The sequence below is a fragment of the Panthera pardus genome, unplaced genomic scaffold, assembly GCF_024362965.1.
Source record: "Panthera pardus isolate Hobbes unplaced genomic scaffold, ASM2436296v1 HiC_scaffold_12, whole genome shotgun sequence".
Classification (NCBI taxonomy): domain Eukaryota; kingdom Metazoa; phylum Chordata; class Mammalia; order Carnivora; family Felidae; genus Panthera; species Panthera pardus.
In genome coordinates this window covers 12,034,969-12,055,452 of record NW_026526677.1, presented here as the reverse complement: position 1 = coordinate 12,055,452, position 20,484 = coordinate 12,034,969, and the positions used below count along the sequence as shown (strand labels likewise).

Below are 20,484 nucleotides of genomic sequence, written 5' to 3'. Positions count from 1 at the left end.
AGCCTGGAACCTGTTAAGTAGGATCTAGATATAAGCTATTATTAGCATGTGCCCTTTCTCCCTCATTTTATTGTGTCTCTGATTCCTTTGACGCTGTCTTGAATAAGAGCTTTCTACTTTCTGTTCTACAGCCAAGATGAGTTGTGGCTGCCACATTGATCGATTAAAAGGAAGGACCCAGTCAGTCCTGGAGTGTAAATTAGGGCAGGAAAAGTGGTGTCCAGAAGGAATCTGAATTCCTAAGGTGTTACCTTAGTGTATAGGTAGGGTGGCTTTAAGCCTATCTCTGCTCAGAGAATGCTGCTCATAGAGTCACAGGGCCGTTAAGGCCTTTGTCTATTGTTAATGTGTGACTCTATCATTTTTTACCAACCTAGGTGGGCATCTATTTTCAAGCACTAAGGGCATTTTCAAGATGAAGATGTTGATTCTTTTTTACTTAGATTTAAGTAAACATTATCTGTGGTGCCTTCATCCCCAAATCCCTTATATGAATGGGTCCTGCATATCAATGTTTGTACATGGCCTTGACCTCTAAATCATAGTTGATAGAATTTTTGATAGACACAGGGTTCAAATTAGACTAAGTTTTCCCATGAATATGGACCTAAGATATACAAATGCTAGTCAGTCTCTGACTGAGAACATATGAGTTCTGAACATATGTGGTGACTTTGCTCATAGAGTAACATAAACCTGACACTCATATATGGTAGACTGGATAATGACCCCCAATGATAGCAGCTCCTAATGCCTAGAAGCTTCAAATGTTAAATTATATTGTAATAAGGACTTTGCTGATGTGATCAAATAAAGATCTTGAGATGGGAAGACTATCCTGACTTACCCAAGTGGGTTCTGAGTTTACTGACAAGTGTCCTTGTGAGAGGGGCATGGAAAGAGATGAAGGGTACAGGGGGAAAACAGAAATAGTGGGAGCAAAGGGATGCCAGACCACAGCCAAGGCATGAGGGCAGCTTCTTCAAGCTGGAAAAGACCAGAAAATGGATTCTTCCCTCCAAACTCCAGAAGGTACTGACCTTGCTGACACTTCGATTTCCCACCAACAATAGGAAACCAATACAAGACGGAAAAGTCGTATTGAAAATATGAAGTTAAGGGGCGCCTGGGTGGCTCAGTCGGTTAAGCGTCTGACTTCAGCTCGGGTCACAGTCTCGTGGTCCGCGAGTTCGAGCCCCGCGTCCGGCTCTGGGCTGATGGCTCAGAGCCTGGAGCCTGCTTCCGATTCTGTGTCTCCCTCTCTCTCTGCCCCTCCCCCGTTCATGCTGTGTCTCTCTCTGTCTCAAAAATAAATAAACATTTAAAAAAATTAAAAAAAAAAAAAAGAAAATATGAAGTTAAGACACACAAGTCAACCTACCCAGCCCCTGTGATTAAAAGCCAATCAGAAAACCAAATGTTCACTGATGGCTACATAATTTAATTCAGTAAAATATCTCAAAACTCTTGAGAGGGCACCCAGGATCAAAAGCTGAGGGCTTTTCAAGGGTCCTTTGGAAAACTTTGTCAGAGGAAGGGGAGAATACCAGAGGAGACATTTCTCAAAACAGTCTTTTTATTCTTAAACATAGAAGCATGAAAAAGTAATAGACTTTCATGAAAGAAGACTTCAAAGAGGAAAATGTTGCTCTGAAAGGGTTATCTTGGCACTAATGATTGACATTGGATGATTTTAATTCTGAAATGTCTGTCACCATAAAGGAAAAACCTAACACCGAAAGTTCAAGCTTCTAGTTCTCTGTAATGTGGAGGAAGACAAAAATGTTGTACAAGGGTGGGTTAAGTAATGCATGGAACCAAAATAATTGGATGTTTTCGTGCTAATACAAATTATCATGATTGTATGTGAACTGATACTTTTTTTTTCACTGATGAGGAAGGCTTGCAATAGAAAATGGCACTAATCAACAATATTTCTCAGGACTGCATTTCCACTGATGCCAACCACAAGAAGCAGCCTTAAACTTCAGATCCCTCAGTGCCTGATTGTATTCCTCTTTATGTTCTGACACATGAAAATAACATGGCACTTTTTTCTGAATAACATAATTCATAAGGTGAACACTGGTTTTCTTCATATAGCCGTGCTTTCGGTATTCGGGGACAGTGTAGCCCATTCTCATCTCATAGGACTGTTCCATCACAATCCAAGAGATAAGGCGCCCCTCTGGACCCAGCACACCGAATCCTGGAAAATTCTGGAGGCAGCGTTCAATATATTTCAAGCTCCTATCATTTTTCCCAAATGTCCACTGTTCATTCACAAGCGCTGCATGGGAGGGATCCAAGGAAATGTTCTGAAAGCTTCCTTTCCTGTCAAGAAAAAAAAAATGTGCATTTATTCAGCCAACATTTACAAAACACCAGGATTGTAGAAAATGAATATGACACCAATCCTTTCCTTGAGGATCCCACAGCCTAGAAGAGGAAACAGGTGGACAAAAAACTAATTCTTTGTACCCTTCAAAATGTTCCCAAATAATTAAGAGGGCTATCACCCTATGTACTTAATGATACATTTCATAACAGAGAGTTAGCATCATATAGTACAGTACATCTCAGAAAAGTCTAACCATTTATCCCAAGGAAGAAGATAAGCATATGTCTTAAAAGAGGAAGGCTATATATACACCAGAGCAGCCCTCAATTTTGCTCGAAGATGCATGTGTGAAATACGTAGTTTGAATTCTGTCCCACAAAATATCTAAAGACACAAGGTAATACTTCTTTCAACAGATATTTCCAAAAAACATGTATCACCGGAAGATGAGAGCCATGTTGATCTTAAGCTTCATGTGTCCCAAAGCCCATCACCACATACCTCTAGGAAAGTACCAAAAATGAAACTTAACAAGCACCAATACAGGAAAAAGAATATCATATTTTTTGGTGATAACAATAGGATTTCATCCTGATTCTCTCACTGGACAAGTTATCTGAGACTGAGTCTTCTCATCTGCAAAATCAGAATCACATCCTCTCTGGGTAGGGGAGGTTGGGACAGATGGAAGAGCCCAAAGAGTTTCAACTATCTGCCCCCAGGAGAAAGAGTTTTCAGGAATTCATCAATTTTAAGGTCACTTTAAGTGGGGTTAAGTGGGGTTGCTACGCACTAAATTGTCCATACATGGGTGGGGCCTTCTTTTCTCTCTGCCTGCCTGACCTTTCCTGGCCCTGCTTCCTCAGAGATCTCAAGCATCTCACCTGACCTTGTCTTGTGGCAGAGCCAAACTGAGGCTGGCAAGATATCAAGATATGCATTTGGGTTTAGAGGAAAGAAAGAATCACCTTAGGGCAGGTACTCCATTCCAGATTTTCAGAGTTATAATATTATTGAATCCCCATTTACCATTTTTCCCTATGCATATGTTTCTTCTAAGATTCTCAGGGGAACACAGCTGGGCCACAGCAAGATTTGAATATTGTTGGCTCTCCTGGCTAAATTAGTTGCATGTGTGAGCATATGTTTCATTTTATTTTATTTTTTGAATTAGCAATATAATTATAGAGCATAAATGGATATTAATGAAAAATAATTCTTTCTTTTTTCTTTGATCTCCTATTATCCAGTTACCTTCTCTAAAGTCTACCAGGAATGCAATATATTTATGTAACCTTCCAGAGGTGTTTGATGCAATTTAAGATGTTTACATACTATGATAGCATACTGTATATATTATTCTATTTTATTTATTGTGTTTTTTACTTAGCATTATATTTTGGAATTCTTTCCATATTAGTTCCTATAGAGCTGATTCCTTCTTGTTAATGGCTGCATATTATTCCTTTGTCTGGATTATACCATAATGAATTGACCTGCATTCCTATTGATGGACACTTTGGTTGTTTCTACGTTATGCTATCACATATTGATTTTATCAAAGTCTTGGGGCGCCTGCATGGCTCAGTCAGTTAAGCATCTGATTTCAGCTCAGGTCATCATCTCTTAGGTTCATGAGCTCAAGCCCTGCATTGGGCTCTGTGCTGACAGCTCAGAGCCTGGAGCCTGCTTCGGATTCTGTGTCTCCCTCTCTCTCTCTGCCCCTCCCCTGCTCACACTCTCCCTGGCTCTCAAAATGAATAAACATTAAAAAAATTTTTAAATAAATTTATCAAAGTCTTAAAATCCAATTTGAGAATATCTTCCATTTAATATACATATTATGTTACCCAACAATTCCAACTCCAGGATTTATCTTTCAGAAATATTTATACAACTTGTGCAATGATCTGTTTACGAAGACATTTCTTGTAGAATTTTTGTTATTAGGAAGAATTGGAGATAAATCAAAAGTGTGTTAATATGGGAATACATAATTGTGCATCTCCCTCTTATGGAAATCTATGCAGCTGCCAAAATACATGAAGATACCCATATGAGCTTACATGAAAGGTTTATATAACATATTGAATGAGAAAGGTTGCAGTACAATAATTGCCTATGTTGTAAAAACAAAAGAAAAAGGAAAACAACAAAACCAATTCATACACACAAAGTACTAAAAGCATACACACTAATATTAAGAATCTTTACACCTGGGGGCTCCTGGGTGGCTCAGTCAGTTAAGCATCTGACTTCGGCCCAGGTAATGATCTCATAGTTCATGAATTCAAGTCCCATGTTGGGCTCTGCACTGACACTGCAGAGCCTGCTTGGAATTCTCTCTCTTTACCTCTCTCTCTGCCCATCCCCTGTTCTTGCTCACTGTCTCAAAATAAATAAATAAACTTAAAGAAAAAATTTACACCTGAAAGAAAGATTGCGGAGAATCTAAGTGGGCAAACTTTCGCTTTTTACTTTGAATGCTTGTATACTTGGTATAGCATACAGTATTTTTTTAATGTTTATTTATTATTTTTGAGAGAGGGAGAGAGACAGAGACAGAGAGACAGAGCACAAGCGGGGGAGGGGCAGAGAAAGGGAGACACAGAATCTGAAGCAGGCTCCAGGCTCCAAGCTGTCAGCACACAGCCCAACACTGGGCTTGAACCCATGAACCTGAACCAAAGTCTGATGCCTAACTGACTGAACCACCCAGGCACCCCTAGCATGTAGTATTTTTGCAAGAAATTGAAAATAATCTCAGTAAAGATTCTCTATGTCACCATGATGTCCTGTACCCTCCCAGGAAGGCTACAAGTGAGTTAAATATATATATGGAAAGAACCTCATCTAATGAAGACCCTGCCCATGCTCAGCAAACCTCAGCTAATATAGTTCCCTCCCTTTACCCCTACAACTGTGTACCCCATAATTTAGTCTCAAATCTTGCCTTTCCAAGTCTGGCCCTTACGACAACTCAATGATTTCTTATCAGGAATTTGGGAAGCAAAAGGTAAAATCTCACTCAGTATCGTCATCCACTTTGGGTGTTTTAAGTGACTCCATCACATCCACGTGGTCATCATTGGGTTCTACCGGCATTTCTGTCATAATGAGTATGGTCTTCACATAATCCACCCGCACTGATTTTGAAGCCGAAATTTTTCTTATTGCCTCTTTCAAGCTGTCTTGGCAACCTGGAGAGAAGAGAAGAGAAAGACAGGCACTGTCTGCCCCCTTCCACATCTGCTGTGAATGAACCAGAGGTCTTTGCTTCTTAACTCAGATCAGTTACCTTGGATCTGGAAAACTTGGTCCCAATTGATAACCTGGGGCCGTGCCAGGACTTCCTCTAACTTGTCAGGAGCTTTGGTGAAGATTTGGTAAGTGTTGGTATAATGATCCAAGTCATCCTTCATCTCCTGATACAACAAACGGTCAACCTTATTTACACAGCAGTACAATTTACAAAATGCTCTTGCATATGCCTGGAGCGCTGCAGACTCCATTGTTTGATACCCTCTGTTTTTTCCAGAGGTGTGGGCAGAAAATGGCCTTGGAATCCCTTGAGAAATAAACCACTATTCACAGATTTATGCTGGTCGCTTTTCGATGGTGCCCTGAAGGCAGCTGTTCTTGGGACGGTGCTTAAGGACCTCTCTTGCCTGGGATGGGAGGTGCACCAGCAGGGTGTGTTAAGGGTCTAAAAGAGAGAGTGTGTACCTTATAGGGAGAAATAATGGGAACAGGGTTGGAGTCAAGACTGTGGGTCTGTGAGAAAGCCATGCCTAGGCTAATTCTGACTCAGCACTCTGGTGCTAGCATGGTGACTGGCCCTTGCTGTGCAAGTGAACAGAGAGGACTTTTAGAAAGAGCCATCACAGCAGGTTCACAGCAACACCTGGAGGGGAGAGCCCAGTCTCTCACTGCCCTGCATTCTTGCTCACCTTCTGCAGCAGATACTCCCCTGGGGGTTTTTACAGGTAAGGTTGGGTTCTAATTCTCCTGATAACTATGTAAATGGAGAAGTGTGGGAGGAGGGGTTAAAATATCTGCGATATTTTTAAAAATTTTTTAAATTAAAAAAAAAATTTTTTTTGAGAGAGACAGAGACAGAGCTTGAGCGGGGGAGAGGCAGAGAGAGAGGGAGACACAGAATCTGAAACAGGCTCCAGGCTCTGAGCTGTAAGCACAGAGCCTGACACAGGGCTCGAACCCACGGACTGTGAGATCATGACCTCAGCTGAAGTTGGATGCCCAACCGACTGAGCACCCCAGGCGCCGCTAAAATTTTTTTTAATGTTTATTTTTGAGACACAGAGAGAGCATGAACGGGGGAGGGTCAGAGAGAGGGAGACACAGAATCTGAAGCAGGCTCCAGGCTCCAAGCTGTCAGCACAGAGCCCCACACAGGGCTCAAATTCACAGACTGCGAGATCATGACCTGAGCCGAAGTTGGATGCTTAACCGACTGAGCCACCCAGGCGCCCCTATCTGGGATATTTTAACTCTGGGATGGAAGGGATTCAATACTTATGCTCCCCAAATCTGAAAGATGGGAAAGACATTTTTATTAAATAGACAGTTGGCTCTACAACACAGGTTTGAACTGCGTGAGTCCACTTTCAAGCAATTTTTTTTAATTCGGTAAATGTATTTTCCTTATGATTTTAAGGACATTTTCTTTTGTCTAGCTTGCTTTGTTGTAACAATACAGTATATAATACATGTAACATACAAAATATGTGTTAATAGTGTTAATAGACTATGCTATCATAAAGTCTTCTAGTCAACAGTAGTCTATTAGTAGTTAAGTTTTAGAGGAAGTCAGGAAATATATGCAGATTTTTGACTGCGCAAGGGCTGGCGCCCCTAACATCTGCATTGTTCAAGGGTCAGCTGTACATGATGTATCTGTAGTTTAACAATCCTCTGACATAGTAATTTCTGTCAACTTCACTTTTTTATAGTGAAGAAAGCAGCAGTCTTCCCACGGTCACACAACTTGACAGATTTAGATCTCAAACCCAGTACTGATTCAAATGTTATTGGATTATGTTCAGTCAGGTCCAAGGAAAGCAAAACATTTCCTGACCATTTCCAGCCACAAACATCTTGAGGTATATGCCTGTGATTAGAATCTCAATGGAAAAGAATTGACCAGGGGCACCTACATGGCTCAGTTGGTTGAGCGACCAACTCTTGATTTCAGCTCAAGTCATGATCTCACACTTTGCAAGATTGAGCCCCGAGTCTGGCACCTCTATGAGTGTGGAGCCTGCTTAAGAACTCTCTCTTCCCTCTCTCTGTCTCTCTCTCTCCCTCTGCCCCTCTCCCATGTGCTCACTCACTCTAAATAATAAAATAAAATAAAATAAAATAAAATAAAATAAAATAAAATAAAAAATATAAAATAAAATAAAATAACTGACCAGATGGGATCCCAATGTTATTAGTAAGCCCTGCATCACTGGCCATTTGGTTTACACCCATGCCTTATTTCACTGCCCCCTCTCCCATCCAAGAAGCCATTCCAAAATCTGTATGTATCAGGGATGCCAAGGTTCTCAGCTTCAGTCCCCTCATTTATACACAGAGAACATCCTGAACATGACTGGCTTGGCATTCAGTAACTAGTGCTCTCACCTCTCTCTGAGGCCGAGTAATGACTATCTGATAATCTGGCCAGGCATCCACCAGCACCTCCATGTTGAATGGATTTTTATTCTTAATGTTGAAAACAGCACCATATACCTACAAGAGCAACAGATCAAAACAGGAGGAGATGAAGTTTTTCTCTGAGGTAGGGTCTTGGAGGTGGTATGGGCACTAAAGCCAGGAGACAGGAGACCTTGACAAGATCAATCTAGTGCTTTCAGGATGACTCACTGAACTATCCATCAGGAAGTATGCTGCAAAAAAGCCCAGGAAGGGTCCACAAAAATCTAAGTTAATCAGTGAATCATTAGGAAATGGCTCGTCTGACATTCTTTCATTCATTTTTTAAAAATTCATACCATCTTTTTCATTTCATACTATACCATTTTTGGCACCTATTATTTGTCAGATTTGTGTCAAGTGTGGAAAATTCAAAGGTGAGTATGATATGGCCACTGCCTTCAAGTTTACAAGGATGGGGAAGTATATAGTTTGATCATAATAAGACACATATTCTGATAGATGCATGCATATGGTTGTGTGGGATCTCAGAGAGGAAAGTCACTACCTCTCTAGGAGTGGTAGGAAACTTACAGATAAAGTAATATTTGAATTCGGTCTTCAGAGATGAGTAGAATATTTTCCTGCAAAGCAGAGAAGAAAGGCAAGTAATTCCAGGTGAGAGAAAAAGCATGCATGAGTGCTTGAAGTTGTGGCAGATTATATCTTCCCTGATGAGCTTTGAGGGCTCAGTGATTGTAGCATGTGGTATATGGAAGAGACATGTTGGGAGATTAAGCAGAAGAGGCTGGGACATTTTGTAATAAACCTCAGAATTAAGGAGTGTGGACTTTTGTGCCTTGGACATGGACCCCTACTGAAAGTTTAAAACAAGGGAGTGGTATGATCATATTTGTGTCAGATAGATGACTCTGGTTACCAAGTGTAGGTAAGCTAGTAATATTGTAGAAAGGCAGATATTGTAATAGTCTGGAGCAGATAAGGAATTCCACTAGAGATAGCAGTAGAATGGATTCAAACAATGTATAAAAGAGGAGAAGGAGAAGGAGTAAAGTAGGTGTCTGGATATGGGTATTAAGATCATCCTTGCCAAAGGAGTCTGACTTTAGACTTGTATTTCCATCTGCCTGGAAGGTTCTGAGCCCTGAACCTATATTCCCACACTTTACCCCTCTCTCCCAGATTTCTCCCTACTCTCTCACCTTCAAGGACTCAGGGATGCTCTTTTCCAGGGATTCATACAGAATCTGCAGCTTCTGGGACTCATGAAGCACAAACATTGTATAGCACCTGAGCCTCCTTCTCCCAGGAAGATGACCTAAGGAAACAAACATACAAACAAAAACACCTGGAAAGATGAGACAGGTGTCCAGCAAGAGGAGAAAGGAAAAATCACCTAGGACATGATACACTGCCAAAAATAAAGGGCTTTAGGAATTTTCAAGTCCAAACCTTTCATTTTGCAAATGAGAAACTAAAGCCTGGAACTGCAGCTAGACACAGGGTTCCTTGGGGATCTTTCTACAGTTCCATGGAAAGTACCATAACATATTTGGTGAAACAAATCTCTCCAAATATGATTTGAGAGAGATTTGATTTGATTTGATTCAAATCAGGCCAAGAATCTGAGGAGCAAATGTCTTCAGCTGTCCAGATGCAAACGAAGAACAACGAATCTTTTCAGAAAAACTATCCCAAGGGACCCTGAGATCCCTGGGCATTGAAACACTTGTGCTAATGTTGTCATAGGATCAGTAGTATTTTCAGACATCATGAAAGAATGCAATCTTCTGGAAAAGGTCCTAGAGACTATATAGAGTATAGTCACTTTTTCCTAAGGAACAAAATCATAGGAAGGAAAAAATTGTTGATCAGGAATGAAATTACCCAAGTATAAATTGGCAAAATCTAGAAACTTGAATTATACCCTAGCAACCTTAAAAATAGATCAAACCCTTTTATTCAACAATTCTGCTTTTAGAAACTCATCCCAAGGAAGCGATAATAGGTATCTATAGATATGTAAATATAAGGAAATTCACTGCAGTATTATGATACTATAAATTTAGAAATTATCCCAAAATGGGGTGTTTTCTGTCTCAGTCAGAAAAACATGTGACTGTTGATCTCGGAATCATGAGTTTATACCCCATGTTGGGTGTAGAGATTACTTAAATAAGTAAAACTTTAAAAAGTAGAAATGATCCAAATCCATTATAGAGGAATGCTTAAGTTAATGATGGCATATCTAAATTATGGATCACTGGGCAGACATGAAAGTAACGTCTACAAAGTGTGCTTAATGACAGAGGAAAAAGTCTGTGCTAGAAAGTCAGGAAAATATCTAATATAATACCATGTGGGTAATATACAGATGGATAGGTAAAATGGTTAGCCATGTATGTGTATGTGTGTGTATATTCACCTCAAAGTCTTTCTGAAATAAAGTAGTATATAAATAAGATACACATAGGATTTTTTTTCCATTCTTATACCCATGAATATGTATATATATTTATATTACATATACCCGATCGAAGTATATATGATACTTAAAGACATTTATAAGAGTAGCTATATTTTCTAAAAACTAACAAAAACAAGAAACTCAGAGCAATTGTGATGGCTTATAGAGGAGCCATCATTTTTTTTTAAATCATAACTATCCTGGAAAAATCTAGCACCTATCATATGGTATTGGTGTATGTAGCCAAAATCAAACCAAAAGGAAGTACAGCGATTAAGAACATGATCTTTGGAGTCAAACAGACCAGGACCCAAACCTTGGCTCCTCTACTTGCTAGCTGGGTCACTTTAGGTAGATTACTTTACTTGAAACTCTCTGAGATTTACTTTCTTCATCTATAAAATGGGGATAATCATACCTACTTTGTGGGTTGTCCTAAGGATGACATCATGAAATGTATATGTATATGAAGGGCTTAGTGTTCTGTTGGATGGTGTACAGATGTGCTTCTGAGGGAAATTGTGAAGACCTGAAAACCCAATCAAGGGGACCATTCTATTGGACAGGAGCATAACCAAACAAAGCTTCAAATATGGCACTAAATATAAGTTGTCTAAGTAAATCTGTTAGCACAAAAACAAAACAAAAGACATTTTGAGGGAAATCACAGCTCTTAGAACAAGCCAGTATATTTCTGGCCCTGTCTAGGACAATGGATATACTAACCAAATGGCAGATTATTCTGCTCATTCTTCAGGTCTTTTGTAGCAAATTTCCCCAGAAGAGTGTAATCTCCTTGGAAAGTAGGACCATCTCTTATTCTTCCTTACAGTTCAAGCATCAAGCACAGCACTTGGCATAGTATAGCCACCAATGAACTTTTTGTTCAGTGAATGAATGGAATCAGTGAGGCATAGAGAGGGGACCCTTGGGATATTTTTTGGGGAAGACTGAGCAACAATTTTCTTCACTCTCCAAGCTTTCAACTCCAGCTCTGAAGACAATGTGGCTGCTAATGGAAGCTTTCAAATAAAGAAGAAAATGTTCAATGATGAGTTGGTTTTAGTACCTTATGTCAGATATATAAGATGTAGGGGGATGCATTAAGAAGGGATGGGAGAATGGTTGTGCATAACTTCTGTTCCCTGCTGCCACATCCCATCATTCACAGCACATCCTCTCCCATTTCTGTGCCATGTTACAGCCAAGTGCCCTTCAGGGCAAGACCCTTGCTTGGCTCCCACCAGTTGGAGACATCTATTTCCAATTCACTCTGGGGCCTCCAGGTGATAGAATCCTTCTGACTTAACCTAATCCAATAGATACTCTGTTATGATCATCCATAAAAGTATGTAGAAGAACATAGATGTTTAATGAAATTAGGAAGGTTCCAACAGAGGAGATTGGGGGAAAGTGGCCAAAGAAGAGTGTGAAAAATAAGATGAGAGGCATCTCAGAAGTCAAAATAGGAGAAAATTTATTTAAAGGTGGGAGTGGTTAGAAGAGTCAAATGCTGCTGGGAAACTAAGAGATGAGTACTAAAAATGTCACTGCAATATGGAGTTGGGAATTGATTACTGATCTGGAGAGAGATAGACCAGGAAATGATGGAGAAGAAATCAGGTGAAGAGAATTAGAGACTAAATGAACCATGAGGAAGTGAAGATAAGTCTTTAAAGAGCTTGGCCATGAAAGGAAGGAGAAGAATACAGGAGTATAGAGGGAGGAAGGAGAGTGTGGGAGCTCAAAGGAAGACATTTCTTATCAGATGAGAGTGGTAAGCGTATTTATGCTAACTACAGAAAGCCAGGTATGATGGAGAGTAACTGGATAGGCCCATGGATAAAACAGGAGGTGGAAAGAGGAAAGAAAAATAGCTAAATCCACTGACCAGGCACTGTTCCAAATCCTTTGTGTTTATTAGTTCATCTAATCTGTAACCTTATCTCTAAGAGTAGGTGTTGGGATTAGTTTTGGGTGGGAAGAATACCTCTTCCACTGAGGTGGAAGAGAAAGCTTTTAGTTCAGGCGTATGCCCGTGCATGTGTGTGCATGTACTTGGGGCTAGACAAAAGAGCAGGAAGGTGACAAGTTATCTTTGTCCATCTTCTGGAAGAAATAGAATGACAAGTCTTTCTTTGGAAGTGAGTAAGGGAGGAGAGTGTACCAGGAAAGCGTAGGAAAAAATAGTAAGTTTTTATGGGAAATAATTAGGGATTGAATGGCACCTGATGTTAGCAGGAGAAAGCACAGACAATGAATACATACAGGGATCTCCAGGCATTGCTTTGGACTAGGTGTAGAGGGAAAACCACTATTTGGGAGTGATATTCATCCACACTTATGAGCTCAACACCCAGCGAGTAGAAGCAGAGAAAACAAATTGAAATGAACCAGGCTAGAGCAGCAAATAAATAAATAAATAGAGGAGGCGAAATATTTGAGAACAAGGAAATACATTTAAATTGTAGGATTTAGAAGAGAGAAGGAAGGAAAGAAGGTAGGATAGAGACCAATCAAGTGGGACAAGATGGGGAGAGCACACTTTATAAGATCAAAGAATAGCAATGGTGATAGGGAAAATGTATGCAGACCACATGAGAGCAGAGTCAGAAATTAGGCTGTCAGAGGTTAGGATTTCAGAGGTAGATTAGTTCTGGATGTATGGCTGTTGGCTTCAACTTCAAGTCAATAGAGTAGGAGCCAGTAAGGGACTAGGAGTATCATGTATGATAGGCATCACCATGATGTGGCAGGAGTTTGACGAGAGAAAAGTCAGATGCTAAATGCATCCATGAATGGAGAGAAATTTGGCAGAAAGCAACAGGAAGGAGGAAGACTTCATCTTAGCCATCTGGCACAGCCCTCAAAGGTTTTTCTATTCAAATGGACAAGTAACACTTTAGAAGATGGGTTAGAGGCCAGGAGAATGCTGATTCTTGTCAAATACTTGATCATGGTATTTTTATGGATGTCTGGAGAGTGCAGGGACAGGCACATGTATCAGTAATTTATAGTTCAAGGAAAGCATTTCTACAGCTTACCAGTTCAAAATAACACAACACTAGCATGGCAGGTTCTTAAGGTATTTTCCAGGTTCAGAGACCTACAATAGTTTCAGGATTTGGTTCTCAACACTGGGACTTGTGAGCGCTCCTTCCAAGGATTTGCATGTGGCGGGGGGCAGGGGGGAGTCAATTAACAAAATACTAATTATTTAGAACCAGGATTCTGATTAATTGAAAGGCTTAGAAAAAAGACTTTGGCTGTCCAAAATAATTCTGCTTACCTGAAGTTTCTTTGTAAACATGTATACACACTACCTTCTGTCGTTGCTTAGTGTGGCAGTGGAGAGGCTTCCGTAAGCCACTAACTTATAGTCATCCACACTAAAACTTGAACTGACTCATGTTGTCACTGGTCAGCATAAAGCTCCAAGAAGCTGTGGGTTCCAATAAAGCACACTGGAGGTTCTGTTCTTTGACATGAAGTCAGACACTTTGTGTGGACCAGAGGAAGACCAGGAATATGTTCTGTATGAGCAATTTCTATGATTTTAAGAAGTTTCCCGCTGAAGTTTTTGATTTATATGCTATCACTTATAGCTGATTGGCTATTTCCAAGCAATAATAATGAGGCAACTTTAGAGTTAGCAGAAATGGCTCAGCTCCAGCATTATTCAGGTAGTATCATTAGGGCAAACAAAAGATGTAGAAAATTTGGCTTCACTGCAAACCTCCTGGTTTAATGTCTTCAACCTGGAAAAGCTAGAATACCCCTGGGCATTTGCTGTTAGTATAAGAACTGAGCTCATACACCTTGTCCTTTGTATTGTTCACAGTGAAAAGGATAAGTGAGGGGGGTATAGTAACACAAGAAGAATAAACAGTTACCAGACAGAAGCATGGGTGGGGCTGGAATTCATTTTGGAGAGGAATGGTGGTAAAATGGTTTCTCAAAGCGCTCTCCTCACACCATCAAGATCATCTGTGCTTGCTTGTTAAAAATACAGGAACTTTTCCAAATCAGTTGAATCATGGCCTCCCAGAACACTTGGGAGTCTGTATTTTATAATAAGCTACCTAAAAGATTCTGGTCTGCATTAACATTTGGAAACATTGAGAGAGAGAGGAGAGGGTAAAAAAGCTTTCAAAATTTTACCCACTTTCTGAAACGGTGTGGAACAACTTCAAAAATTTTAATCATTCATGAAGTGAGAAAAGCAAGAGGTATTTCCACACAAATCAGGAAGATGGTGTTGAGAGAGAATGAATGCCTTCCACAAAGTCACAAAACTAGCCAAGAGCAATGCCTCAACTGAAGCCAAAGACCAGATTCTTTTAATGACACCATGATTCTTCAATGAGTCATTCCTTACCCTTGGCCAGTTTCTGTCTTCTTACAAACCTACTTCATTCATTTAGATAACATTTTAAATCCCACAGATGAGGATTTAGCACTATGCATGTGCTTGTTATATAAGGCCTTAAACTTTTAGTAATTCCATTTTTTGAACCAAAAAATTTGACATACTTGTAGTGTTTTATGATTAATTTGTTCACAAAATTACATTAGTTACAATATGTTGATTCATCCTCTTTTTTACATATGTTGACCTATTTCCTGCCAATAAAGTATACTTTCTTTGATAGTTGAGATCATATTGTGGATAGTTGAGATCACACAATTTTTATGTCCCACACTGAGTATCACATAAGTGATTTCTCAAGCCATTAAAATTTTTTTCTAAAGATAGTTTATAATGGTTGCACAGTTGAATTGCCCACTTAAGAAAGAATTTTATTTCATGATATTTGGACTCTCCTAGAAACTCAGTATGTAGGAGACATAATTACTAACATTAGGTTCCTGGATGCCCTCTCCTTACTTCTATAGAACTGTATGGACAGTCACTTTTTTCTTTCTTATTGTTTGTTCTACCAAATATTCCTACCCCAAATAGAATCACTGTTATTACTTGTGCCTTTATGCAACTTGGACACTTTGGGATCTTTTATATGCAAATTGTCAGTCATCTGTAAATGTGTAGAGAAAGAAAGTTGAAAACAGAAAGGGGGGAAGCCAGATGGTAGAGTAGTATAATGAGAGATCTTGTCATTGAGATATTGCAGAGATAAGTGTATCAGTCAGGGCAGGCCACTCCAAAATTTCAGTGACTTAACATACAAGTAAAGTAAAGTTTTACTTCTTCCCCACATCACAGTGCCATATGAGGTTACGCTGTCCCACACAGTCCTATCAGCACGCAGGCTTTTTAAATTTTTTTAAATTCCAGTTAGTTAACATACAGTGTATTATTAGTTTCAGGTGTACAATATAGTGATTCATACATTGCCCTGTGCTCATCACAACAAATGCCCTCCCTAATCCCTTTCACCGATTTAACCCATCCCTCTACCCCCTCCCATCTGGTAAGGATCAGTTTGTTCTCTGCAGTTAAGAGTCTGTTTCTTGGTTTGCCTCACTTTCTTTAGGATGCAGGCTTTTTTCCATATTGTTATTCTGTCTTCCTCTAAGACCTCAGAGTTCTCTCTGGTCAGCTCATAGTGAAAGAGAGGAAGGACCAGCCACAGAAATGGTGCCATCACTTCACTAAAATTCCACTAGCCATAATTCAGGCACACAACTATACTTAGCTACAACTGATACTGGACAATAGTCTCTAGCTGTTGTCTCAAGATAAAAAGAGAGAATACGGTATTGATGAGCAAATGGAGAACCTGCCACCATAAAGGAAAATAACCCGTTGTGATAAGGAAGGAAGCTGGGAAATGAATCAAGAAGCCCAGTGGAGAAGGCAATCAACATCTTCCAAATCCTAAAATCAGAAAGGTGTTGGTGCATGGATGGAAAACCAAACACAAGGAAATATGTGTTCCCTACAACAGACTTCAGTGATGCTATCTTAGGGAAAATGGAAAGGAAAGAAGTAGTGATTCTGTCCAGGGAAAGGCAAATAGAAATAACTGCCTCAAAAGTCCTTTATTGAACATGGCTAGATACAACAAACCATTCAATTGCCATTCCTTTACTTATCACAAATACTAGTTGAATACCTACTCTGTTACACTGTCCTAGACTGTGAGGTTCAAGAGAGCCAGCCAAGTGAAGGAGAGTAGGGATGTTGAAGTTGATGAAGACCATACTCCAGATAGAGGGACAGTATCTGTGACTTCTCAGAGCAAGAGAGAATAGAGCACTTTGGAAGATGTACTTGAAGAACTCAGGTAATACTGAAGCACAGATGGGAGGGTGAAAGAGAGTGCCAGAGGGAAAGGCACTCATCAGCCCTGTTAAGGACTTTCTAATTCATCCCAAAGGTGATGGAAGGCCATTGGAAAGTCAAGACTGGAGAAACATGGCTGGGAGGGGGATGTCTATTGGTGGGATGCACACAGAGGTGATGGCCACCTGAGCTGATACACTAGCCATTGTCTTGGAAAGAGGTGGGTTGTTTTGAGATAATTCAAGTGTAAAACTGACAGTATTTAGTGACTGATTGAGAAGGAGGAAGAAGCAAAAGATGACAGAAGGATCTGTAGACTGATCTAATGGAAGCATCAATAATCTTAATTATTTTAAAGGAAAAATATGTGAGTAAGAAACAATCTTACTTCACTTGAACTCTGTATTATGGTTTTTGAACAACTATAAAACCAAATCTTTCTCTGTATTTATGAATGTCCTTACTTTGGATAGGGTTTTCACAGTCTCCAACCTTCTAAATCCAGTTTCCTCCACCCCATTCTTTCCATGAGACCACACGTTTCTCCACAACAAATTCTGCAGTAGAGGTTATCAGATGCCCAGCCCCCTATCCACCCTCCCATCATGCTTCATGAGGAAGGATTTGCTATTTACCAAGGGAACCTTTTAAATCTGCTTATGGACATTCCATTAGAGAACAGTGAGAATGTAAACAACATAAATTTAAAGATGTTCAAGAGTTTCCAGGAATTGCCAGGACTGTAGGTTTAGAATAATAATGGTTAACATTGATCAATTAACAAAATATTAAGCACATTCTAACTGATTAACATACTGTTTTATTTGATCCTCACCTATGAGGTAAGCATTACTAATTTTACTATCACACAGGATGGAAATAGCTGAGCCAGAACTCAGATCTAGATAGTTTGGTTCCAGAGCCTAACACCCCAAAACCTTTGCTAACAGCCTCCAATGAGATGTGGAGGTAAACCTCATTATTGTGCTTCTGATTGCCACCAGCTATTTGAGACCACATTACCTGCCAGTTTCCTCAGGCATGTGGAAAACTGAATTTCGAGAAAGGCATCAAAAAGGTAAAAATAGATAAATAACTATTGAGAGATTTGTTTGTTTGACTAGTCTTATTGAAAGTGAATTGCCAAAGGGATAAGACAGCACTTGTCTCAAGAATATTCTCAGATCAAAGTAGGTTAGAGTAAAGGTATCAAGGTCCACAGTGTTCAGGGGTGAGTATTTGGGGGATATTGGCAAGTAAGCCAGAAGGAACTTGGGCCAGAGGCTGCTGTATCCTCCTTTTCCTTTGAGTCTCCCCCACCCACTATTGGTAGAGATGCAATACAAAATAACAGTTAAAACTGGGAGTTTTTGGTCATTGGGCCTAGGTTCTCAAGCAGATCCTGCAACTTAGCATCTATGTGACTTTAAGCAAGACATTTAAACTCCCACAGCCTCAATGTACAGAGCAGTGACATTTAAACAATGATACTATCTACCTCACAGAGTTATTGATGATAAAATCATTCATGGGGCGCACTAAGCACACTTTCTGGAACCTACTGCATGTTTTTAAATCATGGTTATCTCCCCCATGATGCCAGTGTTCTGGTATTTATGGTTTTATCTGGTTGCCTAGTGCCCATCCTCTTTTCCTAATAATGTCACATTCTTAATTCAAGAAAACATTCTGTTCCTCTGAGCCCCTGGTATGGATGCAATGTCAGCATCCCAGGTACTTTCACTGGGGATGTTGAATCCTGAGTGGATGGTGCAAGGCAGATACATGCCAATCAAAGGGCTGCTTGTGGGAGAATGCTGCTGTACTTCTTTCTTCCTGGGCCTCCAGAACTTTCCTTAGTTACTCTCTATTCCCAAGGCTGGTTCTAAGGTCTCTTCCACCACAATGAATTCCTTGTTAGCTTGTAACCAATAACCCTTATGATGAGGCACCTGTATGTGATAGTGGTACATTTGATATTCATTCATATGTTATACATTCATTTGATTCAGCATGATTTGTACATGTTTTCAAGAATTCCACTCATGTCGTCATTTATTCAAACCCAGTTTTAGCTCTGCCACTTACTGAGCTGTGTGGCTCCAGGCAAAGTAACCTAAATCTCAGCTTCTTTCTCTAAAATATGGACAATTAGACCAGCCCTGAATGGTTGCTTGCAGGATTTCCAGCTATATGAATATATGTAATTTTTAAATACCATGACAATAGTATTAACTTGAGCTTCCATACGTTTGGGAGAGAAAAGTCTTTTTTTTTTTTTTTTAGAAAAACAATGCCATGAAGAAGAAAGAATTAATGTTTAGTTTCTTTTTCTCAAGCATAGGACTATGTAGCAAAACTTTTTTTCTTTCCCCCCTCTTTATCACCTCAAAAATCAAGCTGAAAGACTCCTCAGAGACATCTTCCCTTCTGTTTATGGCATCAAATCCTATGATGTGCTGCCCTGTCGGAGAAAATAGGATGACAATGAAGACACCTCTGGGTCCGCCAGGCCTGTGAGAATAAAGGAAGAATGAGGTGCAGGGGGAAGCCAGCCATCAGACCTGTGATTTTTTTCCCTAATGGGCTTTTGCTTTGGAGAAGGGACAGGGGGTGTTGAGGAGGAAGGATAATATCACAGGTGAGGGATTCTTGACTCCACTTCCACGATTGGTACCTGGGAAGGTCATGTTGTGGGATTCCCTGTACAACCTTGGGAACAGACCATGACAGTGCAGTTGGTGTTGCATCAAAATCACAGGGAGACCTTGAAGCTAATTGTATCTGCACAAAAGAAGCCCCTGGCCTGGGCACCACACTTCATTTAGAGAGATCAGCACACCACCACCATTCACAAAAAAATTAATTTACTCAAGACCACATAGGCTCCTTCACTACTTGGGATCCAGTTCTGAGTGCTGACATATTTCCCTCTATAAATTTAAACACCTGTCCTTACGACTAATACTAGTCAGTCCCTGGGGAAATGCTTCTCTGCATTTCTAGAACAAAAGGCTACCAATCCAAATGCCATGAAGGATAGTAAGTTGTGCTGTTACTGAAACATTACAAGAAAAATGACTTAATTTACATTGCTTATTACTTAACTTACCAAGTCCTCTTCTAAAAGAGCCTAATACAATATATGATGACATAAGGTAGCCCCTGTTGCCCATTTTCTTTTCATTCCAAGTCATGGGTCTATAGGTTCTAATGCATTAGTTAAGTATTTATAATAGTTGCATAAAGGAGATAAGGGATATTTTGCAATATTAAGTAATTAATATTGCTCTTCAATTTGTATTCATGTCAATGTAGAAATAATATCCATGAATTGTGACATCAATTCTTCATATTGTTTTAAGGATCTAGGTGTTGCTTTAAGAGATGATAAAAATAATTATGTAAGTGATTGGGATATATATATATATATATATATATATATATATATATATATATACTGAAATTATATATATATATATATATATATACTGAATATATACTGAATATATATATATATATATATACTGAAATTAAAATAATTTGGAGTATTTCTACAATAATAATATCTTACATGACTACCTTATTACAGAATCTGAACATAATATATAAAATTCATGGTTTATTTCTGAATTTAGGAACTACTTTAAGAATTTTAATACCAGTTGCTATTGCCTCAGCAGGGCAAGGTTTGATTGATAAAAATAAATCTCAGAGCTATAATGATTCAAGAAAGCTTATCTAATT

At 39.5% G+C, this 20,484-nt stretch overlaps 1 protein-coding gene across 1 annotated transcript; it reads right to left on the bottom strand.

Annotated features, from left to right (window-relative positions):
• Positions 1-1,564: 1,564 nt before the first annotated feature.
• On the bottom strand, positions 1,565-9,434 carry GLYATL2 (glycine-N-acyltransferase like 2). The gene is made up of 5 exons (XM_019415359.2): positions 9,226-9,434; positions 7,991-8,098; positions 5,640-5,766; positions 5,370-5,541; positions 1,565-2,334 (listed from the first exon to the last, which is right to left on the bottom strand). The coding sequence occupies exons 1-5, from the start codon at positions 9,355-9,357 to the stop codon at positions 1,926-1,928; spliced, it is 948 nt and encodes a 315-aa protein (XP_019270904.2). The 5' UTR covers positions 9,358-9,434; the 3' UTR covers positions 1,565-1,925.
• Between the last annotated feature and the right edge of the window lie 11,050 nt (positions 9,435-20,484).